This window comes from Papio anubis, chromosome 2 (genome assembly GCF_008728515.1).
Source record: "Papio anubis isolate 15944 chromosome 2, Panubis1.0, whole genome shotgun sequence".
Classification (NCBI taxonomy): Eukaryota; Metazoa; Chordata; class Mammalia; order Primates; family Cercopithecidae; genus Papio; species Papio anubis.
This window is the reverse complement of record NC_044977.1, coordinates 110,942,608-110,969,717: the sequence shown is the minus strand read 5'-3', so window position 1 is coordinate 110,969,717 and position 27,110 is coordinate 110,942,608. Positions and strand designations below refer to the sequence as shown.

At 36.8% G+C, this 27,110-nt stretch overlaps 1 protein-coding gene and 1 long non-coding RNA gene across 27 annotated transcripts in view; one reads left to right on the top strand and one right to left on the bottom strand.

The window, feature by feature from the left end:
- PEX5L (peroxisomal biogenesis factor 5 like) overlaps window positions 1–27,110 on the bottom strand; it is a 244,738-nt gene that overhangs the window by 108,928 nt on the left and 108,700 nt on the right. For 11 of the 26 annotated variants that reach the window (XM_017955672.3, XM_003894791.5, XM_021934646.2 and 8 more), the window contains one exon: window positions 215–319. The exons of 8 other annotated variants lie outside the window; for them this stretch is intronic. In XM_017955672.3, the coding sequence (XP_017811161.1) occupies window positions 215–319 (105 nt within the window). Of the gene's footprint in view, window positions 1–214; window positions 2,355–2,708; window positions 2,775–27,110 lie in introns of those variants that run through there. 7 more of the 26 variants (XM_017955669.3, XM_031663553.1, XM_031663554.1 and 4 more) reach the window with 2 other exon arrangements.
- Window positions 319–26,531, top strand: LOC103882165. Its single transcript, XR_643898.4, has 3 exons — window positions 319–425; window positions 3,859–3,953; window positions 26,177–26,531. It is a non-coding gene; the product is annotated as an uncharacterized LOC103882165 (long non-coding RNA).

The following is a 27,110-nucleotide window of genomic DNA, read 5'->3' as shown; positions in this document are numbered from 1 at the left end:
AATGAGATTAATATTCACAAATAAATAACTAGATGGTGATTTTTTCCTTTTTTAGCAATTTTGGTTTTCATCTATATTTATATAATTGTTTCATTGAAACTGTCTTTAAAAAAATTGGTTCAAGAGTTAAAGTTTTTTTTTCTAGTTAAGAATCACAATGTCTGATATATTAACATATGTCAGCTTCCTACAGAAACCCTATGGGTCTGCCCACCTGTGATGTCATAGTAAGGAGGGGCTTTTCTTCAGCAGACTCCTCCCTCGGTATCTCCTTCATCACCATGGCAACAGCCTTATCTGCCGCCCTAGAGCCTTTTCCCTATAACAGTGAAATCAACAATGGCTTGTGTCAGGAGAGATCTTTAACTTATTATTTATTACAAGATATTCTAATGTTTAAAGAGCAATCCAACATAAATGAAGAGGTAGGCTGCTGCAAGTGAATCTTGAGGCTTTTGGCTGAGGAGAAAACACACAAAATCTGAAAAAAGATAATCTGTGAACTTTTAGTTAGCTACTTTTTCCCCTTTACAGCTGACATATTACATTTAATTTTAACATAGTATTTTATATGTATAATATGTTTTAAGGAAATTAACATGACAAGAATTTTTTGTAATATCAATTTAAAAACACTATGGGTTGCCTGTTATGTTCATTTATACATTATTACTCTATAATTCCTAAATATTTTGAATGACAGGAATTTGGGACAGAGATTGGAAGCAGGATCCAACTCCCACAGAGGGCTTTTGCTGGGTGATCTCTGGAGTCTTTGCCATTTTTGGGTGGATTGGGATAAAATGAGTAAAAATGTTGCAAAATAGCTAAAAATCCTTCAGTGGCTTGACATAACAGGAATTCACCCAGCCTGTTCTGTGGTGATGTTATAAACTTGATGAAAAAAAAATTCTGCAACTTTCAATGTTTTTCAGACCAAATAATTTTAATAGAGTTTTAGAAATGTCTTTTAACTGAAGAACCCCATAAATACAGATGTCAGTAAAGGATAATTAATATTGAGGCACTAATCTATGTCTCTCTATATATCTATAGATACATATGTATATGTATATATATAGATAATGTGTACACAAACACATACATATCCCTATGTTATTTGTCTCAAAGAAGTAGAATTATAAACTGTAAAGGGATATGGTGGCTTTCTGTTATTTGAGTTTACCAGATTATTACATTTTTTGAGACTAGATATGGTATAATGGGAAAAATCCCCCAAAATATTACCTTTCCAACCCAATGAGAAAAATTTCATACTATGTAAAAATTAAATAATCCTTAAATACTTTAAAAACAAAAGCTTCAATTTTCTCAGGTCTCTGGGTAGAGCCTCCCTGAAGAAAATAATTTTATACTAAGAACACATATGAATATTTGTGTTGTAAATCTACTTAAAATACAAATGTAGCAGACAGACCTATCACAGGCAAAGAAACGAAAACCGACATGGGGGGGTCTAATGTTGGAAAAGGGAATTAAGAGCCAGGGTTGATATTAACTCAGAACTTAATAGAGCTTGATCGTTTCCATGCAACAAAAAGGATACAATTACATCATTATCTTGTGCTTTCAAAGGGCTTTAAGTATTTAGAAGGTAGGTTTACTCTAGGGATCAAAACATTGTCCATTTTCTCAGGCGCTGACTTTCTAAAATGTAGCCAGAGGCAGCTTTTCTTTATGAGAACAAAGAAAAATGTTTTGTATAGTTAATAGATTTTTAAATGTGTGTATCTGTTTACAATGCTGAAAGTTTGTTTCTTTGTTTTGTTTTGACTTTATAACTAGCATTATTGAATTATAACGTGTTATTTCCAAGATGGAATATCAAATACTAGAGATTTTATTCAGCAAATACATCAGTAGCATTTTCATATATGTATGTGTTTTGAAAAGTTTATATGGCCACAATTCATAGAATAACTGACTTCTGGAAGAATAAATGATAACTTGATTCATTGCATAACAAATTGAGGTGCATAATGCTTCCAGGTTTCTTCTTTAATGAAGCAATGTGAACTTCCTAAAATGGAGATGCAAACAATTCTGAATTCTGGGAAAAGATTTATTATGGCACTATTAACTTGTTTAACATTTTATCAAAATATAAAAATTATTTGGTTGAAACATTACACACTATAAACTTAGTACATCTTTATAAGCTACACTCATTTACAGACTAAATATGGTTTATAACAAATATTTTTGCAGCTTACATTTTTCAAAAGAACAAAGTCATTTGTGAAGAATTCTTTCCATGCTTCAGTAAGTTCTAATAATATAGCAATAAACAAAGTGGCATGCTTATATTTCAATTCCTATTATATTTAAAATAATAAATCTAATGTTACAAGGTATACTTTAATTTAAGAAAATAATAATTCAGATTCTTTTCTTGGGCTAAGAAAAAATGTCAATTGATAAGCATCTCAAAAAATTTCAGGTCAATTTTTCGGTACATTATTTATTTGAAATGCTACCAATCCATAAGCTACATAGAGGTATTTCTTTACATGTGCAACTATAATAGCTAGAATTAGCAAGGGACATGCCATTTCACTAAAACAAAAACAAAAACAAAACAAAAATTAGTCCTTTCATGCTGAACTCTAGAACAAAGCAGTGGTCAGCTAGAAAGGATGTACGATAAATACATGCGGTGCTTTTTATTTCTTGCAGAAAAAACCCACCAAAGCCAGGGTCAGGTCACTTTTTTGAAGACAGTGCCACTTTTTCTTCAAGGTTACACCTACTACCTGAAAAGAGTCATGACACACCCATGTTAGAGACTGCTAGCAACTTTTTCTTCACAGCCTTTTGGCTTTTGAGATAATACCCCATGAGCGTCACTGTTTTACAAGTGTGGTACAGTCTGAAGACAGAATGAGAAGGTCTGCCACAATGACATCTCCATGGTACCAGATACAGTGTCTAAAACCACTGCCAAATCAAGCGAATACACTCATGTATCAATGCAAGATTTCCCCCAAATCAAATTGCCTCCTCCACCTGTTATCTTAAAATCAAGCTGTGTTATTTCTGACTTGTCTATTTATCTCATGGGATGATGCTTCCAGAAATCAGAACCTGACTGATAATTGGCTTGGCAATTCATGAGACTTTACAAATTTGCTTTATCAGCAGCTCTGCAGGGCTGATGACAATATAACTGTGCAGGCTTCTTTCTTTTTTGAAGGCAGTAGCTTAAAACATTGTAAGATATATATGTAATTGTTCAGACTTCAAACTCAATTTTCAAAATATAACCACACCAAAGAGTCAGTTTTCATCTATTATGTGAGACAACATGAAGACAGCAACAATAAAATACACACTGAATATATATTCAAGCATATAAGCAGTTTATAAACTTTAGATAACATTGTCTATATGCTTCTATGCCACTCAGCAACAATGGAAAAGAATAGTGACATTTTAGAAGTTGCTTATTATATTGTGGTATCCTCCAGCAATAATTTCAGCCTATTTATTTTCAAGTAATATTTCAAAATCACTTTGTCCCACTTCCTGGTTTAATTTCTTGAAATAATGTTGACTGGAAAAACAATATCAGCATTAAGAGGAAACTTATTTTTCTCGATGCTTTCCTGTGGAAAATTCTTTGATATTTTTATTTCTTCTATCATTTGTTTCTTCACTTAGGAAATATACAGAATGATAGCTTTCCTAACAAATAATAATTCTAGAGAATAATCTTTTTATTAAATTCTATTATAAGAGCAGGCACAAATGAATGAAATACAGGGAGTCTAGCAGTGCCATTAACATTTATTAAGAAAACCCAGTCATGGTCCACTTATTTCCTTTTTTAAAATACAGAACATAAGAAACAGCATACACAATACTGGACATCACAGGACCCTCTCCGGCTGGATACCAGACTGTGGAACCACCAGATGCTTCAGATGAGAAAGGTTGGACCTGTTTCACAGGGAAGGGGCTAAACTATTACAAGAAGCTACCACGTGCTGGGCACGCTGCTAAATGTTTGATATAATTTCATTTATTTGATCTCGTGATAACTCTGTGGGGTAGATATTATCTTCCATAGATAGTTGAGGACACTGAAGCCCAGAGACTGTGATGTGGCCAAGGCTTCAAAGCCATTCTGTGGCCGAGCCAGGACAGGAACCCAGACCTGTTTTCCAGGCTTTCCTGCTTCGTCTCTACCATCCCGGTGTCTGTTCACGTGGCTTAGTGAGGCTGGAGGGCTCTCCCTGCCGCCCTCACTGACTGCCATAAATGTCCATTGTTCATGATCTCGCTCAGATTTGGGGCAGCAGCCACTTCTCACTATAATCACATAAGCAAACATTTTCTGAGAAATAGCTTCTTTCTCTAGTCTGGAATGGTCAATAACTTCACTCACAAGCACGTTTCTAGTAACCTAAGTATTTCACATATATACAAACTTCTTTTTTATTCTGTAGATCTTAGTAGGTTTATAAGATTTAGCATCTCTCTAATTCTTATTAAATACTAGCTAAATGCCATTAAATGTCACTTTTACTAAGACTTTCTTGAGATCCGTTTTGGTGCATAAAATACTTAAAGTATGCAATTCCACAGTTACACAGGCCACTGGTTTAGTTGCAGGTTCTATTACTTCTACCAAGGAATTTGTAATTTAAAACTTATTTTCATTATTTTTAAACTCTCAACAATTATCCAGAGTTTCTTTATCAGAGATATTAAACAGAAGAAATTGAGATAGGTTAGATTAGGGGAAAAGTAAAAAAGATTACAATACTAGACATCTCTGCCAACCCAAAATTATCTAATGTATGAATTTTCAAAATAGTCTTCCTTTTGTTCTGATTATAAAAATTAATATACTTCTTGTCAAAAATTGATAAAAAACAGAACTAAGAAAATAAAATTAACAACCCTAATATTTTCATGAATTAAAAAATTATTTTGTTTTATAATACCAGCAATTAAGCAATTTTTTAGGCTGAATATTTAAAGGATAGATCTGCTACCATGAAGCCTACAAGGATAAATATATTGAATATATTTCTTTATGTATACATACATGTAAACAAACTCCTGACATCTATATATTTTTGTTTGTTTGTTTGTTTTTGAGACAGTGTCTCGCTCTGTCACCCAGGTTGGAGTGCGGTGGTGTGATCTCGGTTCACTGCAGCTTTAACCTCCTGGGCTCAAGTGGATCCTCCCACCTCAGCTTCCTAAGTAGCTGAGACTACAAGTGTGTGCCACCACACTCTGCTAATTTGTTAAAAAAATTTTTTTGTTTTTAGAGATGGAGTCTTACTATGTTGCCCACGCTGGTCTCAAATTCCTGGGCTCAAGGCTTAGCCTTCCAGGGTTCTGTGATTACAGGTGTGACTCACCACACCTGGCACCATCTTTAGTTTTGCATATGCTAAAAAATTCTGGGCCCTGGATTAAGGACCTGCAAAAAACTAGCCGCCAAAAGGCTAATTTTTGATGGCGGTTCTTGTTTCTCATGCACAGAAGCAAGATAACCTTCTTTTACTTGGTGAGCTAAATGTCAAAGTTAGTGTCATAAGTGTCATACTCTCTTCAAACTTCTAACACAGGAAAAGGTCAGGGCAATATTTTGCTGTGTCCTTTCCCAGTAAAGTGTGCCCCTGTAGATTTCTTCCAACATAGATTAGGGGTCAGGCCATGTTGGTTCTACCTTATTTCCTTCCCAAAGGAATGTTTCGTAAGTTTTAAAAGTAGTACGAATAGCTAAATCTTGACATACTCGTCAATCCTTGTTTCTAAACATTCTGAAAGAAGCACAGATCTTAGTCCTGAGTTCTAGTTTGATTGCACTGTGGTCTGAGAGACAGTTTGTTATAATTTCTGTTCTTGTACATTTGCTGAGGAGTGCTTTACTTCCAATTATGTGGTCAATTTTGGAATAAGTGTGATGTGGTGCTGAGAAGAATGTATATTCTGTTGATTTGGGGTGGAGAGTTCTGTAGATGTCTATTAGGTCTGCTTGCTGCAGAGATGAGTTCAATTCCTGGAAAACCTCTCAACTACATGGAAACTGAATAAACTGCTCCTGAATGACTACTGGGTACACAACAAAATGAAGGCAGAAATAAAGATGTTCTTTGAAACCAATGAGAACAAAGATACAACATACCAGAATCTCTGGGACACATTTAAAGCAGTGTGTAGAGGGAAATTTATAGCACTAAATGCCCACAAGAGAAAGCAAGAAAGATCTAAAATTGACACTCTAACGTCACAATTAAAAGAACTAGAGAAGCGAGAGCAAACACATTCAAAAGCTAGCAGAAGGCAAGAAATAACTAAGATCAGAGCAGAACTGAAGGAGATAGAGACACAAAAAACCCTCCAAAAAATCAATGAATCCAGGAGTTGGTTTTTTGAAAAGATCAACAAAATTGATAGATCGCTAGCAAGACTAATAAAGAAGAAAAGAGAGAAGAATCAAATAGACACAATAAAAAGTGATAAAGGGATATCACCACTGACCCCACAGAAATACAGACTACCATCAGAGAATACTATAAACACGTCTATGCAAATAAACTAGAAAATCTAGAAGAAATGGATAATTTCCTGGACACTTACACTCTCCCAAGACTAAACCAGGAAGAAACTGAATCCCTGAATAGACCAATAGCAGGCTCTGAAATTGAGGCAATAATTAATAGCCTACCAACCAAAAAAAGTCCAGGACCAGATGGATTCACAGCTGAATTCCACCAGAGGTACAAGGAGGAGCTGGTGCCATTCCTTCTGAAACTATTCCAATCAGTAGAAAAAGAGGGAATCCTCCCTAACTCATTTTATGAGGCCAACATCATCCTGATACCAAAGCCTGGCAGAGACACAACAAAAAAAAGAGAAGTTTAGACCAATATCCCTGATGAACATCGATGCAAAAATTCTCAATAAAATACTGGCAAACCAGATCCAGCAGCACATCAAAAACCTTATCCACCATGATCAAGTGGGCTTCATCCCTCGGATGCAAGGCTGGTTCAACATACGCAAATCAATAAACGTAATCCAGCATACAAACAGAACCAAAGACAAAAACCACATGATTATCTCAATAGATGCAGAAAAGGCCTTTGACAAAATTCAACAGCGCTTCATGCTAAAAACTCTCAATAAATTCAGTATTGATGGAACGTATCTCAAAATAATAAGAGTTATTTATGACAGACCCACAGCCAATATCATACTGAATGGGCAAAAACTGGAAAAATTCCCTTTGAAAACTGGCACAAGACAGGGATGCCCTCTCTCACCACTCCTATTCAACATAGTGTTGGAAGTTCTGGCTAGGGCAATCAGGCAAGAGAAAGAAATCAAGGGTATTCAGTTAGGAAAAGAAGAAGTCAAATTGTCCCTGTTTGCAGATGACATGATTGTATATTTAGAAAACCCCACTGTCTCAGCCCAAAATCTCCTTAAGCTGATAAGAAACTTCAGCAAAGTCTCAGGATACAAAATTAATGTGCAAAAATCACAAGCATTCTTATACACCAGTAATAGACAAACAGAGAGCCAAATCATGAATGAACTTCCATTCACAATTGCTTCAAAGAGAATAAAATACCTAGGAATCCAACTTACAAGGGATGTAAAGGACCTCTTCAAGGAGAACTACAAACCACTGCTCAGTGAAATAGAAGAGGACACAAACAAATGGAAGAACATACCATGCTCATGGATAGGAAGAATCAATATTGTGAAAATGGCCATACTGCCCAAGGTAATTTATAGATTCAATGCCATCCCCATCAAGCTACCAATGACTTTCTTCACAGAATTGGAAAAAACTGCTTTAAAGTTCATATGGAACCAAAAAAGAGCCTGCATTGCCAAGACAATCCTAAGTCAAAAGAACAAAGCTGGAGGCATCACGCTACCTGACTTCAAACTATACTACAAGGCTACAGTAACCAAAACAGCATGGTACTGGTACCAAAACAGAGATATAGACCAATGGAACAGAACAGAGTCCTCAGAAATAATACCACACATCTACAGCCATCTGATCTTTGATAAACCTGAGAAAAACAAGAAATGGGGAAAGGATTCCCTATTTAATAAATGGTGCTGGGAAAATTGGCTAGCCATAAGTAGAAAGCTGAAACTGGATCCTTTCCTTACTCCTTATATGAAAATTAATTCAAGATGGATTAGAGACTTAAATGTTAGACCTAATACCATAAAAACCCTAGAAGAAAACCTAGGTAATACCATTCAGGACATAGGCATGGGCAAGGACTTCATGTCTAAAACACCAAAAGCAACAGCAACAAAAGCCAAAATTGACAAATGGGATCTAATTAAACTAAAGAGCTTCTGCACAGCAAAAGAAACTACCATCAGAGTGAACAGGCAACCTACAGAATGGGAGAAAATTTTTGCAATCTACTCATCAGACAAAGGGCTAATATCCGGAACCTACAAAGAACTCAAACAAATTTACAAGAAAAAAACAAACCACCCCATCAAAAAGTGGGCAAAGGATATGAACAGACATTTCTCAAAAGAGGACATTCATACAGCCAACAGATACATGAAAAAATGCTCATCATCACTGGCCATCAGAGAAATGCAAATCAAAACCACAATGAGATACCATCTCACACCAGTTAGAATGGCGATCATTAAAAAGTCAGGAAACAACAGGTGCTGGAGAGGATGTGGAGAAACAGGAACACTTTTACACTGTTGGTGGGATTGTAAACTGGTTCAACCATTATGGAAAACAGTATGCGATTCCTCAAGGATCTAGAACTAGAAGTACCATATGACCCAGCCATCCCATTACTGGGTATATACCCAAAGGATTATAAATCATGCTGCTATAAAGACACATGCACACATGCGTTTATTGTGGCACTATTCACAATAGCAAAGACTTGGAATCAACCCAAATGTCCATCAGTGACAGACTGGATTAAGAAAATGTGGCACATATACACCATGGAATACTATGCAGCCGTAAAAAAGGATGAGTTTGTGTCCTTTGTAGGGACATGGATGCAGCTGGAAACCATCATTCTCAGGAAACTATCACAAGAACAGAAAACCAAACACCGCATGTTCTCACTCATAGGTGGGAACTGAACAATGGGATCACTTGGACTCTGGAAGGGGAACATCACACACTGGGGCCTATCACAGGGAGGGGGTAGAGGGGAGGGATTGCATTGGGAGTTATACCTGATGTAAATGACGAGTTGATGGGTGCTGACGAGTTGATGGGTGCAGCACACCAACATGGCACAAGTATTCATATGTAACAAACCTGCACGTTATGCACATGTACCCTAGAACTTAAAGTATAATAAAAAAAAAAAAGAAATTGTTAACTATTGAAAAAAAAAAAAAGAAGCACAGATCTAGGTGTAAATAATTGGGAAGCATGGACAGAATTTGCTTTCCTTAAATAGAGATTCATATGTGGAATTTACAATCTATGATGAATTCACCATTGGTTCAGTGATCTGTTTGCAGCTGGAAAATGTGATTTACAACTCCTTAATAAGGGTAGTCAAGTTGCAGCAAAGAAATTGGTGCCTATCTATTTAAAATAATGACACAGGTTATTGAAAGGAAAGATTTCCAACTGACCCTCTATGTATTTCCCCCTTACTGTCTCTTTTTCCCCTCCAGCATTGTTTTCTCCATGCAACAGGTGCACATTTCTTCAGCCATCATCTTTTCTAGGAAGTCTTTTGGGATTAATTAGTTAGGAGTTACACTAATCACATTCTATTATATAACTCCTGGACCTTCCATTTGTGTTATGTGTTAATTGGCACTATTTGTTTTACCTAGACTGGGAATGTGATCAAATGCGGGAAGGAAGCAGGTGGGAGAAAGTCACGGATACCAATCTCTACAGTCTTTGATTCTAAGCCTCCACTTATGAATATTACTGGAATTCCATGGCCACCACATGTATACTCACTTTCCTTGGTCTGAATGATTGGAGCAGGGTGAGATTATGACTTTCATGGGCCCTAGGCACTTTTGGCTTCATGAGCTACTGCCTTAAAGAAAATTATATTCTATTACTACATTGGTATAAAGACAAAAATAATCCAGACTGTACTTATTATTGTATATTAATTGTTACAAAATAGTCCATTGTGGGGGGTTCTGATTTTAAGAGAGAGTGAAGTTAAATCATTTTCATGCGTGCTTAGAAGTATTGTGAGCCCTGTGCACTGTGTCCACTATGCCAGGTGGATAAATTGGCCCTTCTCCTTCTGAGTTAGGGTCGTCTCCTCAACAGTCAGTGTGCTGTCCCTACTGCTGCTGTGCTGTCCCTGGAAAGGCTGTCCTGGTCATCTCTGGGTGATCTATGCTGCTTCCACGTCCTGCATGCCCATCATGGCTGTTCCTGCCCTAACAGCCCCCTTGGCTACTGCTGCTGGCCTCACTGTTTTTGTTAAGGAAATCTTTCCTAACAGTACTCACAGGCCTTTGAAAAAATTTTTTTAAATTGACAAATAATAATTGCATGTGCTCACACAGCAGCTTTCATCTTGTAGTTCTTAAAACATACTCTCTAAAAGCCTGGAGCCTTCAGATCCGAGGCAGAAAGCATTGGCAAGTAATATCCATGGCTACTCTTAAAATGTAATCTCTCCACTAGACAACAGGCCTTAGCCTGCCTCAGAGTGGACTCCTGACCATCGGGGGGCGCTTCTGATCAAGTTGAGTCAATTTGTGCTCTTTTATTTTTATTTTTTTGTTAAAAAATTTAGTCTATTAGTCTTTTATAACCAGAGTCACTGATTGGTTCCAAAGTACTTCTTGCCATTTTTTTTTTTTTTTCCTGACTATGCTGTTGGTCACCTGAGGAACAGAACTGTCCAATACCCCAAATTTCTGAGTTGTGCCTTCAGACTAAGCTCCTCCTTGGGACCTTGCTATTGTCTTTTATTTTGTAAACTATTCCTTGGCTGTGTCTCACTAATGAAACTGCCTTGTGAGAGCAAAGATTGTGTTAATATAATGTGAACCATTTCCGCATTGTTTGGTATAGTTCTCTGTGTGCACATAAACGCTCAGGTGCACTCAATAAATACATGTACTGGATATCTTTTTCAAATTATTTCATACTGAAATCACATTATATGGCCAACTTTGACAGAAGGTGATTTTGAATTAGATGAAAAGTTTTAATTAGACTCAAGGAAATAAAATAGTTTCAAGCAGCTAAATAAAAATGCTTTAAAATTAATAAGATGTTGCCAGGTAAAGATGCTTAAAACCTGCTCTGACGGACAGATAAGGCTTTATTTTTAATTAGTAAGATCACTTTGTCCACAAACAATTACCATTTGTTTGTTCTTTTGAGAGGATTACACATTCCCCCATCTCACTCTTACCATGTCCCAGGGCTTATTTACCCTCTTTGTTTTGCAAGCAATCTTACAACAATGGTCAAGGTAATAATACTTGATCTTCATTCACGTATGGCTGGCTTTGAATCAGTAAAGTTTTACTCTCAGGTTTCTCTGATGAGTGTGGCTCTAAGTTACTAGAGATTATTTTATCCTAAGGATGAGCCTCTCTATTATGCACCTGCAAGCAACTTTTCCTATCTAGGGTGGTCTATCTTAAAACTATTTTTTTGTTTTGCCTTTGGCCTTACAATGAGGCTGGCATAAATAATACATATTTCATAATTAATAAGTAAATTTAGAAAGATACGTTGTTTTATTTTTTGTATGATAAATCCCAAATTTGTTATATTTTGAGAGGCCTTTGAAGATTGTGTGAAATATGTAACAAAAAATGTAATCCCAATTAAACGTTATTGGTATTATTTTTCAATTCCTTGTCAAATATCTCAGATCATTTGCAAACAAGGACTTTTTGGTGTTATTTTTAAGTAAAGGAAAATGACTAAAATACAAAGATATAAAAATTACTTCTTCTAGAAATTCTGCCCTGCCTCCCCAAAGAGAATAACTCTAGACTGTTTGTACCTTACTTGCACAAATGGATGGACATCTTAGCATTCAAGAGAAAGTAAAGCATGAGAATCATTCATCATCAACATAGGTAGTTGCATAGACTATGCTGAAGCAATGGTGTTTTGGGCATAGGGGGAGGTGAGACATAGCCTCTTTTGGAAAGGAAGTAGTGAAAGAGGTCTTGAGGCCTGGTTTCTCAAGTGCATTTTATGATTGGAAAGTATTCCAAAGTAAATATAATAAATAAGATTCCCTGCAGGTAAATACAAGGTCAAGACAATGAAACTGTTCCCTTGGATTCATATGATCTCTGGAATTCTTTTACTTATCAGGGATTAGATGTATTTCCCCAATTTCTTGCCTCTAGTAAATAAAATACATATACCAAATTTAAAAAAAAAAGTCACAAGGAAGAATTTCATCCTCCTGCCAAATTGGAGGCCATTAAATGTTGAAGATCATTATCTTGGAGCAAGAAGATTAAATTCTCCTTTTTTTTCTTTATTTTTGAGATGGGGTCTCACTCTGTTGCCCAGGCTGAAGTTCAGCGGCACAATCATAGCTCACTGTAAACTTGAGCTCTTGGACTTAAGTCATCCTCCTGCCTCAGCCTCCTGAGTAGCTATGACTACAGGTGTGCACCACGGTGTGTGTCTAATTTTTAATTTTTTTGGTAGAGGTAGAGTCTTGCTATGTTGCCCAGGCTGGTCTCAAACTCCTGGCCTCAAGTGATCCTCCTGTCTTGGCCTCTCATTGTGCTGAGATTACATGCATGAGCCACCATGTCTCGTCTTCCCTCCTTTTTTTAAAGATGAGAAAAAAACTGTATGTTAAATATACCGTTACTAAATTATTGAATGTAAGGGCAAACTTATCCAGATGTCATAAGGTAGAATTATATTATATCATTTTTATTCCAGAGGAAGGCAATTAACTAGTGCATTGGAATTCACCCCCTTTATGAATAAGCCTGACTATTCAGTAGTCTTCTCTGTGGCTTTCCTCATTTTCTGGCAGGTGCAAGTGTTTTTATCAGCTCGTTCCCCAGTCGCCAAATGTCCCAGTTTTGTTGATATAACTTAAGAAAAGTAAACTACAGAAACTAGGCCAGGTTTACAAGCTACTAGCCAAGAAGGTCTGCAGCTAAGGTACTCCATCTGCCTGACTTCCCTGAAACAGCTCCAAGAGAGAAGCTGAGACTTTGGGAATTCCTATTCTAAAATTGTGCAACTGACTCTGACACCTCTGCTTATCCACATTTCTCTGGAGGTCATTGGCAATGTGTGGGTTGGCTCCTCATAATGCTGTTGGGTTCCTTAAAAGCAGATGAATAATAGTCTCTCACTTTGTGGAGAAGAGTTAGGAAAAGTATAGAAAGACCTTAAAGCTGCAAGCCACAGACAGCATGTAGCTGGGGGTGGTCAAGGTGATTACCAGCTCACGGAGCCAGTGGAGCCTAAGTGGTCAGTGGAGAAGAAAATAGGAAGGCCATGTGGCATTTTGGCACCAACACCCAAACTGGAGTCAGAAGAGAGGAGTTTCAATCCCAACTCTGCCTTTTATAAACCCCTCTCTCTAAACTTCTGTTTTACCTTTTGAAAATAGGATGGCATTACTGTCTACATAGATTTTTGAGAATTACATGAAATAGTACACATGAAAGCACTTTCCACAATGCCTGGCACGTAGTAGGTACTGAAATATGAATTGACTATGAACTATGACTGCTAAGCTCATGGGCTCCGTTGGCTTAATTGTCTCTATGAGATAGGTGGCAAAGTATGCAATCTTTTGCTTGTATTCATCCATTGAGTAAGTGGCATTGGTTCTCCTATTCTTACTGTTGCAGAGTATTCTATCATCTGAATGTACCGCAATTTACCCATTTAACTGTTGATGGATATTTGGATTCTTCCAGTTTAGGGCAATTATAGAGAACACTGTAATGAACTTGAATTTAGAAGCCACAGGGGACATAAGAAGACCAAATAAAAGAAACTGAAAAATAGATGTGAAAAGAGCAGAGAGACTTAAATATCAGCAATAGAAGCAGCAAATAATGAATGTACGGAGAAAATGTCTTATCCATGAGCAAGTTAAGAGGAAGTCTGAGTCTCTGTAGCCAATAAGCAAAGACAAATGTTGACATGACTTGAATTAAAAGAGACTAATAGGGTACAGAGATCAAGGATCAGAAGCAAGACCAGGATGCTGAATCTAGCCACCAGCAGATAATAACAAACCAGTTTCTAATGATTTGGGATTAATAACTGTTAGGAGCTGAGTTGTGTACTCCCAAAATCATAAGTTTTCCTATCTCATAGATACTAAGCCCCATTATTAAAATTGTGACTGTGTTTGGAAACAGGGTTGTTAAAGAGGTAATTAAGTTAAAAGGAAGTCATTGGAGTGGATCCTGATCCAATATGACTGGTATTCTTATAAGAAAAGGAAATTAAGACACGGACATTCACAGAGGGAAGACCATGTGAAGACACAGGAAGAAGATATCCACTGACAGCCAAGGAGGGCGGATTGGCCTTTGAAGAAACCAACCCTGCCAACACCTTGATCTCAAGCCTCCAGCCTCCAGAAATGGGAGAAAATAAAATAAATTTCTATGGCTTAAGCCACCAATCTGTGGTGCTTTGTTATGGAAGCCCTAGTAAACTAAACAGTAATAGAACAGCCACCCATGAATGACTATGAACTGGTCTTACTCTTACATCTCTGTTTAGAAAAATCCAAAAAGAATTCGCTAACAATGTTACTTTAAACCTTCTGAGCTAATTCCTTTTGTGGTTTCTAGTCTGTTCAAAAGGACTTCACAGGTATTGAAAACCAGAAATTTGGAAGCGTTGGCCTTGTACAACATGCCACGACCTAATTGTCAGGGAGAGTTGCCCAAAATAAATTTAAATGAAGATTGTGCCTCGAGTGGTCATTCAGTGCCAGCAGAGCTGTGCTTTCTCTCACTAAATGGAGGTTTTAGTCACATGGCCTCAAATTATAGTTTTGAACTGCTTGAAAACAATTTTCTTGTGAAAAAGCAAATTTCTTTTGATTTCTAAATGTGAATGCTCCAAAGAAGCTATTTGTTTCCAGCTAGAAGTTTATTAAATTATATACACTTAGAGGTTTCTATTAGTTAATATAGACGTTAGTCAAAATATACAGTTGATATGTATGTAAACAGAGAACAAATTTAAAAAAGAACATTTGGAAAATAATCATGTACTACTGATAGTTTTTAAATTTTATTTGAAGAAAGCTCTTGCCAATAACTCTGTAGCGTATTTTGGGGCAGGGCTTACACCTTGTCTCTGCTGTCAGACACAGCCTGACCCGTTTCAACTTATAAACGAAGACATTAGCTTAGATGATATCCGTTGGGGACTTTAGATGAGTTAGAACGCTGGGAGTGCCAGAATGTTTTAATAAAGCCAGTTTCCCTTTTTCTAATCACCATAAATGTATACTTCATCTTTCTGTTGGTATGCAGATGATGTACAAGTTCATTTTACTTTTCTATCAAACTTTCTGGTTATAATCACAGTACTGATTCATTTCAACTGTAGAACACCTGTTAAAAATGTCAATAGACATGAAATTTGCTCTTGGAGCTACCATTTAAGTACTTATTAAAAGAAAAAAGCCCTCTACATTCTCTTCCCCACCATACTTATTGACATTCATGAACCTAAGAGGCTAGGCTGTGAGTACAACCAGGTAGCACACTCCAGACAGAAGAACTCCAGTGGTTTTGAAGCCAGTGTCTGGGCTGTGCTTAGACTCAAGTTCCACAATCTATATTCCATATTTCTGTTCTTAGAGGTTTGCCTCAACTGACAAAACAGAAGGGGAAGAAAATAGTTGTCAAGTGCTGGCCTTTTCTCATGTGTTATTCTATTTGCTTATGAATTCCAAGCTGCTGAGGGATACCCTAGCCCAGTGGGATGTGGCAACATAGCTTTATATATGTGTGTTTGCTGAGGTTAGGCAGGATTTCTGTTGATAGAACATGGGACATGGTGTGAGGAAACAGAGTTTGAGACTCAGAAACAATAATACTTTCTTGTGTGATCTTGGGCGGACATCTTTTCTTCTCTAAGTTGGAGAGTGCCAATGATATGAATAACTGCCTCACTGACATGGCAGAGTTTTTGTGAGGATAAAGTGGGTAATATATGTAAAAATAAGAATTCAATATGCTCTAATAATGTTATAAATCAGCAAAATCCTATTAGCTGAGTAAATTATTTTCCATGCGTATTTGGGAGTGCATAGAATCTGAAAGGACTATTTATATAATTTGAAATAGTTACTTGATAATGCTACACTGTAATGAAACAGTTAATGGACTTCTCCTAACAACAGAAATCCAAAGCAAGTCTGGATCTGGCCCGTTATAGTTGCAAAACTCCAAGGTATGGTAAGATTGCTAATGAATTCACAGAATGTTTTATATGCTCTAGGATTGACAAATATAGAACCATGTTAAGAAATCTATCCAACCATAGTTATATAATCACAATAAAAAAGATAACTTTCAACTTTTAAAGTCTAAGAAAGGATTCAAATAGAAGACTTTAAGACTGCTGGAATAGTTCAAGCAATTCCAAAAGCATATATTTCTACTAATTAGTACACTGGTTTGTCTGATGAATTATAAATAGGCATCACATATCTTGTTTCCAATTTGGAAAGACTAGAACATTTTGGTGGACCGTTTAGTTCATAAAGGTATTGGATCGTTTCTACTCTTTATTGGGCATGAAACATAATTGCCTGTATCTTTCTATCTCCTATACTGGAAATACGCCCATACTCTGTCTCAAGCCATTATTAACGAACAGAAGATTAATTTGATAATATTGGTTTCAAGTAGCTTATAAAGTTTTTCTCAATCTGCTACAAATGGACTCCCTGCTAACCTCTACATTTTCTTCTTTCTAACTCTCAGATATATATCAAAAGAGACTAAATTAACATTTAAAGGTGATTTGGCCTGAACCCAGTTCAATCTGCTAAATAATGAATTACGGCCTTTTAGGTCCAAAGATAAAAGCAACTACATGATACTGATATTTTATGAGGCAGGTTGAAATTTATACTAATTCTAGGTACATGTTATACATACAAAAAGTTAATCCTTTAAGATCCTAGTTATTCCTACATTCCTACATAAACTTATGCTATTTATTTAAATTAAACTTTTAAAAGGTTCTCAGAAAGTAGAAGAGGTTTTTAAGTCCTCCACTGAAGCTATTCCTATAAACACTGAATTAAAGAAATCTCAGAATCTTTTAAGCCTATTAGAATTTATGTTTGAAAATTTAGAATTGCTCTAATCTCCACTCCCCTATTAATAATATCACAATATTTCCTTTTAGTCACATATAATCTGTTGAAGTACAATAAGACAAAAAACCTGATTAACCAGCATTCTCAATTATTTTTTCCAAAAAATGTCATGTTTAGGAAAAAAATGCCAAGCAAACCAATTTGTTTAAAGGATTCTAAAGATTCCAAGTCATGGTCCACAGTCAATATATATTCAGCCCCAACTCTGACAATTATATCTAAGGAAACATCCATTAAGGAAAGATGAGTGGGTAATAGCCCTCAGGCCTGTAATATCCTCGTCCTTCAAAGAAAAAATTAGGTTTAGCATACTGTACTTAGTAATGTAGAATGAAGTATTCACACGTTAGAAAGACTTGCTACTAAGAAATGGTGTTTTGTTCCCTTTAGTGAGTCTTGAGGTGATGAAAAGTTTCAGCTAATTAGAATAGCCAAATGCCTTTGAGTGTTCTCATTAATCAAAATTGTATGGTATTTCTTCTGCTAGACTTAAAAACACAGAAACTTGTTTTTAATTTCTTATACTTAATGGCTGATTTTCTCAAAGTGTTGCCACCAAGGTCACAGAAGGAAGTTATTTCAAAGGCTTACCTTTCCTTAGGCCATCACAGTTACTTTAGCTCTAAATTATACGTCTACCAGTAATTTATTCAATGGTATAAAAATATAGACTCATTTTTTGGTTTTGTTTCCATTTATAATAAAATTCTCTAAAGATCTCATTGCAAATTATTTTAAGAGATTTTAAGTTTCAGTAAAAACTTAACCTAATCTGTTGTAGGGCTTTTTATATTTAACTCATCAAGATTTAAAAATTGCAGACATGTTTTTTCTTTTTTTCTCAAGAACTTAAAACAATTTGCTCAGTAGGCTTAGAGTTTGAGCTTTTCTTTGAAAAGTGAAAATAAAGATATTTGCATTTTTCCTCATTAAAAGTTGCTTATTTTCTTACAGAATATTTACTTGGAAATAGAAATGTATTTCTTGCATTTGGATATTTTAATATCATAGTGTTTTTTGCTACAAGAATAAAACAAAAACTATGTCACAGTAAACAAAGAAAGTGACTGACAGTTTTTGCAAGAACTTAACTTGGATTCATATATTACAGAATTCATTGTCTAGCTAGATCTTTTTTGATTAGTACCGTAGAATTTTATTTGTTTTTTTCAGCTTAGAGTCTGTGAATGTCGATGATTTTATTTTTAAGTTACATCATATCATGTTAACATTTTTATCTCTTTCTCCTTTTCTAAAATGAGCAATGAAATTATACACTTTAGAACTCTAGGATCTTTTATAAACATGATTTCTCTATATATGATATTTGTGACTGCACAGGCAAGAGCAAGGACCGATAAAAACACACCAACTGGATCTTTTCTTTGATTAACAGAGATTGGTGTTTTAGATAGCAGACATCTCTTTAGGTGCAAACATGGCTGTTAGAATGTCACTCTTATTACAGGGTGCCAAAGTTCCACAGAGAATAGTCCAAACTGTAAGAGTTGCTTGGCATCATGGAATGGTCTTGAGGAAAGGGACTCTTGGAGCCCTTTTCTCTATTTTGATGTGCAAGCTCTTCTTCCATCACTTCCTCCCCCACAGTACTACACTAGCCAGCTCTACTACCCTACTCACCATTACACATTAAGTCTGTAGAGGTCCAAGTTACTGTGCTCTCTCTCTGCAGAGGCTGTTTCCTTCACTTGGAATTCCCTTCTTGTCATCTTTACGTGGTGAATTACACATATTCTTCCAGATTCAGCTCAATCACCACTTTTTTTTTAAATTGAAGTCTACACTGTGATTTTCTTAAAGTTGGATATTGGTTCTCATTCTGTTTTGTGTTGTCACAAAGTCATGTGGGCACAAAGGTGTTAAATGAAGTCTTGCTGGATGGATGAATGAAGGCATGAATGGACTGATAGGTGATATACCTGCCTAAGACTCTTTGAGGTTTCTTCCAAAGTCAGGTTACAGAAGGATAAAACCATCTCCTTCCCAAACCTCTCCACTAACATCCAAGGCAAAGACTAGGGATGGTGATGGTTCCTGGTTAAGAATTTAATGGAGTTCTCCTCAGTGATAATTTCAAAACTTTTGATCTCTGTAGCCAAAAGAAAGGTTGTTATGAGTTTATGGCTCAGCCATGGGACATTTTTATATTTTCTGCAATGCCTTTGTAGGGATAGTGAAAATCATATTTACTTTAAATTAAAATATAGTAGCAGTTTGGACAGGGAGAAAGGAAAGAAAGAAGATTGGCTAAAAAAAAATCCTCTACATTATCTAATTAAATGAAATAATTTAATGTAAACACCTTCTATAAGATGCAGCCTTTTTGCTTGTGATTGAGAATGGAGCCAAGTTTTGCACTCACATTGACAAGGTGTGGAAGAAGACAAGGAAGTGATTTCTTTGTATGCTTTGCTCAGTGTTATACATGTAAAGCCGAAAAAAGCACCTGACACAGAGTAGGTACTCAAATATTTGTTGAATGATTTTTTAAAAATCCACAAAAACTTTGATATAGCAGAAGCAGGAACTCATAGTCAGAGAAGTTAGCATCCCCAGAATCCAAAGAAATCTTGTGAGGCAGTGCTGGGATGGGAGGTTTTGAATTTTACAGTGCAGTAGTGCTTTGAGTCAATCTTTTCTGGATCTGAAGATTTAGGAAGACCTTGCTGGCATAGAGATTAAATAAAATAAAAGAGAAGAAACTATAACTTTAATCAAAGATGCCTTAAGGAAGAACTAGTACATTCATGTTCAGTGGTATTGAAACCAACACAAATTACCTTAGTGATGAGAGATGTGCAGAAAAGTCACTCAATTTTTGAAGATTATTGGAAAAAGTTGAAAATTGTAGTGATGGATTATGTGAAAATAGAGTGCTTATGTGTTCTGCCTGGAGGAAGGTAGACAGCAGTTTCTGACTTTCTGAATTAAACAATTTCCTGAACAATCTGAGAATAAAGGAGGCACATGGAGGGTGTTTATAAAGGTCACCCCTGGAGAAGATGGCTATGTATCAGATGCATTCTCTACTTTGAAGCCTCCAGGAATAGAGCACTTCTTTATTTGGTGTGTGACAGTGAATATAACAATTTCTGCTTCTAAAGAAACTACTCAGAACTGTAAACTTATTTGAAGAGTGTGATGGTCCAAAGAAGAGATAGGCATCAGAGCATCCAGTTAATAAAAATAACTACCAAAATGGTATTCAGCATGTTATAAAGTTTCCAGTTGAATCTCACAAACACCTCTTTGAAGTGGATACCATTATATCCTCATTTCATAAAAGAGATACTTGAAGCTCAGAGAGAATAACTTAAATCAAAGCCAGTAGCCTAGTAATAGCAGCAGTAGTAGTAATGGTAATAGTAGTAATAATCACTTATCGAGTATCTAAAATATACCAGGTGTTGTGCTATATGCTTCGTATATATTTTGATAGTACAGTCATGCATTGCTTTATGACAGGGATACAGTTTGAGAAAAGTACTATTAAACAATTTCATCGTTGTGTGGACACTATAGAGTGTACTTACCAAAACCCACATGATATAGCGTCATATACATCTAAGCTGTATGGTATAACCTATTGCTCTTAGACTCCAAACTTGTATAGCATGTTACTGTACTGAATACTGTATGCAATTATAACACAATGGTAAGCATTTGTGTATCCAAACATATCTAAACATAGAAAACGTACAGTAAAAATATAATATAAAAATAAAAAATGGTACACCAATATCGGGTACTTACCATGAATGAAACTTGCAGGAGTGGAAACTGCTCTGGGTGAGCCAATGAGTTTGAAGGCCTGAGACATTACTGTATACTACTGTAGACTTTATAAACACTGTATCCTTAGGCTACACTAAATTTATTTAAAAAATTTTTCTTTCCTTAATAATTAAATTAAGCTTAGCTTACTGTAACTGTTGTACTTTATAAGTTTTTAAATTAACATCCCCCCCTTTTTCTTGAGACAGTGTCTCACTCTGTCACCGAGGCTGGAGTGCAGTAGCATGATCTCGGCTCACTGCAACCTCTGCCTCCTAAGTTCAAGTGGTTCTCCTGCCTCAGCCTCCTGAGTAGCTGGGATTACAGGTGCACGCCACCGCTCCCAGCGAATTTTTGTATTTTTAGTAGAGATGGGGTTTCACCATGTTGGCCAGGCTGGTCTCGAACTTCTGACCTCAGGTGATCCACCCGCCTCGGCCTCCCAAAGTGCTGGGATTACAGGAGTGAACCACCACACCTGGCCTAAAAAAATCCTTTGTGATCCTTTTGTAATAACACTTAGCTTAAAATACAAACACATTGTACGGCTGTAAAAAATATATATTTCTGTGTATGGTATCCTTATTCTATAAGTTTTTTTTTTTCTATTTTTAGATTTCTTTCTCTTTTTTTCTTTTAAAAAATCTTGTTAAAAACTAAGGCACAAACATGTTCATTAGCCTAGGCCTACACAGGGTCAGGATCTTCAGTATCACTCTCTTCCACCTCTACATCTTGTCCCACTGGAAAGTCTTCTGGGGCAATAACATGCATGGATCTGTCATCTTCTATGATAAAAATGTCTTCTTCAGGAATCCTTCCTGGCAGACCTGCCTGAGGCTGTTTTACATCTAACTTTTTTTTTTTTTTAAATAAGCGGAAGGAGTATACTCTAAAATAATGATAAAATGTATAGTTAAGTAAATGTATAAACCAGCAACATAGTTGTTTATTGTCATGATCAAGTATTACATACTATACATAATTGTACATGCTAGGCTTGTACAGTTGGCAGCACAGTAGTTTGTCTTCACCAGCATTACCACAGACAAGTGAGTGATGCAGTGAGCTATGACGTTAGCACTGCTATGATGTCACTGGTGATAGGTATTTTTCAGTTTCATTAAAATCTCATGGGACCACTGTCATATAAGTGGTCTGTTGTTGACCGAAATGTCTTTCTTTTTTGAGATGCACTTTCGCTCTTATTGCCCAGGCTGGAGTGCAATGGCGTGATCTCAACTCACCGCAAACTCCGCCTCCCGGGTTCAAGCGATTCTCCTGCCTCAGCCTCCTGAGTAGCTGGGATTATAGGCGTGCACCACCACACTCGGCTAATTTTGTATTTTTAGTAGAGATGGGGTCTCTTCATGTTGGTCAGGCTGGTCTTGAACTCCTGACCTCAGGTGATCCACCCGCCTTGGCCTCCCAAAGTGCTGGGATTAAAGGCATGAGCCACCGTGCCCCACCTTGAAACGTCTTTATGTGGAGCATGACTGTACCTAAATCACAATTCTTTGAGGTATATGCTTTCATTATGACCATTTTAAAGATGCAGAAACGGAGACCCAGAGAGGTTAACTGGGAAGAACTAGTAAGCCTCAGAGTGGGACAGAACCCAGGCTCTGGCCTCAGGGTCTGTGCTTTTAACTGCTAGGTTTCGTTGCCTCTCATGAGAGCTGGATTACAAGCCAAGTTTGTGTATACTTAGGCCCATGTTGTCAGCCATGATCCTTTACTAGCGCTAGGTTCTACTTGGCGGTACTTCACAATTTCCACTGTCATCCATTTTTTTCTTGGGCAAAAGCATACGGATTCCAAGTAGCAAAATCTGGATATGTTCATATTTTTATACAGGTCACACATTTGGTGGGTATGGTAAAATCCAGGATTTGGGGATAGGTACGTTTGACCTTCAAATTTATGCTGTTTCTTCTAGAAGGCACTGTGATAGTTTTATGTTAAAATAAAATTCTTGAAGACAGTGTGGTGCAGTAGCTTTTTAAAGTGTCACTGAAGTGGCTCATTAGTAAAACTCCCTTTCTACCTCTCTCTGGACCAAGGAGGCAAAAAGCCTAAATTTCAGTCCTAGTACTCCCACTTAGAAGGGCGTGGCAAGGTTGCCTTTCTGAGCTTCTCTGTTCTCATCTGTTAACATGAGAATAATGATACCCATTTCACAGTGTTGTAGCCAAGGAACCAAGTGCAGGAAGTTAATATTGTGGGCATTTGAGAATCAATAATTTCTTCTTTCTTTTTTTCTTCTTTCTCCCTCATCTCTTCTTTATCTTGGGCAAGACAGCAAATACCATGAATTTTCAATGGTATAAGCACTATGCTACAATTGATATGTATTTGTGGACACTCCTGTGACACATCCACAGACAGTAGAGAATAAAATAAAAGGGTTCTTACGGAATGAAAACATATGAGATTTTTTTTAGAGTCCTCAAGTTCTACTCAATTCTCCAGTGTACTGTATATCTCAGGCCAGCTTAAGGACAGCTGTGGATTTGGAAGAATATTCCACAGATTCTAAGACTTCCTCAAGTACTGCCTCATTCTATGCTCTAGTGGCTTCACATCTGTACATCCTGGATTGTTTTTTTGTGTGTGTACACCAGTAACCAGTAAAATGGAAAAGCAAGGTCAGGGAAGTAACAAGACACTGCCAAACTCTTTATGTGGGAGATCAAATAGAATCCTTGAAACACTCCAGCAAAGTAGGTTCTAATACTTCCTTTAATAATACTTAAGTTAAAGTGGCAGTGGTGGGATTTGAACCTGGGTTGGCTTAACTTTGAAGCTGGAAATCTTCCCACTACCACAGCAAGCTGCCTCTCTCTAGGTACTTGATAAGTGTGTACGAGCTAAATAGAAATCATTTTAAGGCTTGTGAAAACCTTTCCCAGACTTACTTGTTGTTAGGGGCTCAGTCTTGCATTTTGGCAAATGATTAGGGGCTCTCTCACAAGCACTGCTGAGTCACACTTGATGGAACACCGGCTCCATTCTGCTTAGGAATGCAGGGTCAGACTTTAGCAGAATGTTTTTTTTTTTCCTCTTGAGTAATTTGTCTGCAAATAGGTTAGGCTGTCATTGGGTGAGCAGTCGATGTGCCTTGAGTAGGTGGTCACGATCTGGACATACAAGCAGGCACTTCCACACTCAACTCTATCTTTGAGGTAAGAAGATAAAAAACAAATAACTGTTTTTTTTTTTTTTTTTGAGATGGAGTCTCATGCTGTTCCCTAGGCTGGAGTGCAGTGGCACGATCTCAGCTCACTGCAACCTCTGCATCCCGGGTTCAAGCAATTCTACTGCCTCAGCCTCCCTAGTAGATGGGATTATAAGTGTGTGCCACCATGCTTAGCTAATTTTTGTATTTTTAGTAGAGACGAGATTTCACCATGTTGGCCAAGCTGGTCTCGAACCTCAAGTGACCTCAAATGATGCACCTGCCTCAGACTCCCAAAATGTTGAGATTACAGGCATGAGCCACTGTGCTTGGCCAACTTTTTAAAGATAGTTAAATGTTAGAAATGCTTACCTTTCTTAACTCTGTAGAGAGACACCTGGCAAAATGTCCATTAGGAAAACAAGAAGGAGGTGTTCCTTCAGGCTCCCTGCTCTCACATTTATTCTCTGGAGGCAAAACTGAATGGAGTGGAAAGAGGGAGCCTCACAGTTCTCATCTGAGTGGAACCTCCGTTATGTCTGTCTGTCATCTCTCTTCCCAACCAGAACCAGTGTGCTGCCCTCCAGGTGGTTTCTCCTTTCTTCATCCTGTTCTTTTTAGAGGGAAATTTACTCAAGTTTCTTTCTCTCCCTTCTCAATTTCTTCTTGATTGAGTTGAGTTGGGACTTTTATAAAATCAAATTTGTGTGTAAGCATCCATCCCTCAGCTTTAAGTGAGGATCTGAAACATCCATTTTTGTGATGCAGAGTTTAAATCAGACGCATTTGAAAAAAATAGATTATGTTTTTAAGTGGGAAAAGGGATAGGCATTAACAGACAACTTTTCATATAACAGGTTAACAGGTGTACATTATGTGTTTGATCTTACAAAATAAAGGTATTATCCTGTTCTATTTTAGAAAAAGGAGATCTATTCAGAGAGGTTAAACTATATTCCCAAGATCACTGGGAGAATACATATCTACTCTCAAGACATGCCTTAATAAACTTTTCATGTCTTTACAAACTTAAGCTCCTTAAGTACAGGAGCCACATTAATTTTGTTCAATATGGAATCCCCATCATCTAAAAGAGTCCTTGGCACTTAATAAATGCTCAGAAAGTATTTTTGAATGAATTTATTTGTACCTTGCTACATAATGGATATAAGTTAACTTCAAAAATTAATAAAATAGAAACAGAAAACACAATGTATACACAGTATAATATATACACAGTATTTTTACAAAGGAGAAAACAATGATACCCCATTTTCCTAAGCCTCTTACTACTAACCAAGGACACTGAACCCTAATCAATTACACAAGTTTTTGGTTTTCTTAAGATAGAAAGCAAACCAATTGCTCAAGACACATACAGCTCTTCCAGAAATAAATCCCCTAGGAAATTGTACCCTAAAAGGTGGTACTTGGTAACATAATGAAGTCCTAAAAATATCTTTAAGGGAGGTATGGTAATAAATGGGAATTTTTAGGACTCTAATGTGATGCTATTGGGTAATGTGGAAAAACACAGTAAGCCAAAAGCATCACATCAGCCAAAAGTATCTCTTTTCACATTAGCCAATAGCACATCACACTAGAGCACAATACAACAAACATCATCATGTAAATCAAACAGGTGCTTAAGGAACTCGCAGAATGAAGGCTTTTCCTCAAAGAATCAGTTTGCGCAAATAGTTCCTATCTTTCTGATGTTGGTAACTCACATTTGAACTAAATCACAAATGTATTCTGTTCAATTATTTGCTTGGAGTTCATCTGAAGTTTTTCATGTCTAACCTCTTGATCTTTACAACTATTCTTCCAGTACTTTGTAACCTATCAAGTGTCATCACAAGAGCTACGAAAGTGAAGAGAGACATATGTTATCTAAGAATCTGAGAGAGATGACTCAGTCAGCATCCTCTCCCTTGGTGTACAATGGTGGGGACAGCTACCAGCTACTGTGTCATCTGGAGCATGACAATGAGAACACAGACACTGGATCGTCCTGATATAGCCTGCAGTCCATCTGGGCCTCCAGACATTCATTTGCATTTGCATTCATGTGCATCCCCTACTACTCCAACTCCTACACCTTTTGGCAGGAAATATCCACACAGCTGGATTGGATTCATAAGATGTTTTTATTTTTTGCCTCATTAAACTCTAGTTTCTCTCAAGCAAAGTGTGTTTTCTTTATATTCCAGCCCAGAAATCATTTAACGGGAAGAAGACATCTCAGAGATGTGCTTCGAGAAAAGGCTTAGGAATGGGGCGCAAAAACATATTGCATTCACATAATTATCTCTCCTCTCCTCACCCCCCACACCCCCAGCACATAATGTATATTCTGTAAAAAGTTCTCTCTGGAGCTCACTAGACAGACTTGTAACTGCTGGGATTATGATTTGTTGCTTGTAAGATTATGGATCACGGAGCAGTAAATCAACCAGTCAACAAATATTGCCAAGCACTGTCCCAGGCTGGGGGAATGTGGCAAACAAGACAGACAGATGTAATCTTTGTGGAGTTTAGGATTTGGAAGAGATGAGAGATATTACAAAGATAATTTCAAGGATGGTAAATGCCATTAAGGAGAAAGTACAAGATGCTATGGGAAGAGACAACAGCGGGATGTAAGATAAACACCTCTTCCTTTATTTAAATGTGCCAGGAAGATAGCTTTCTCCTGATTGTCCAGTGCTGTTTTTAGAATTTGAGTGCTTCCTTTTTTTTTTTTTTTTTTTTTAGAAGGAGTC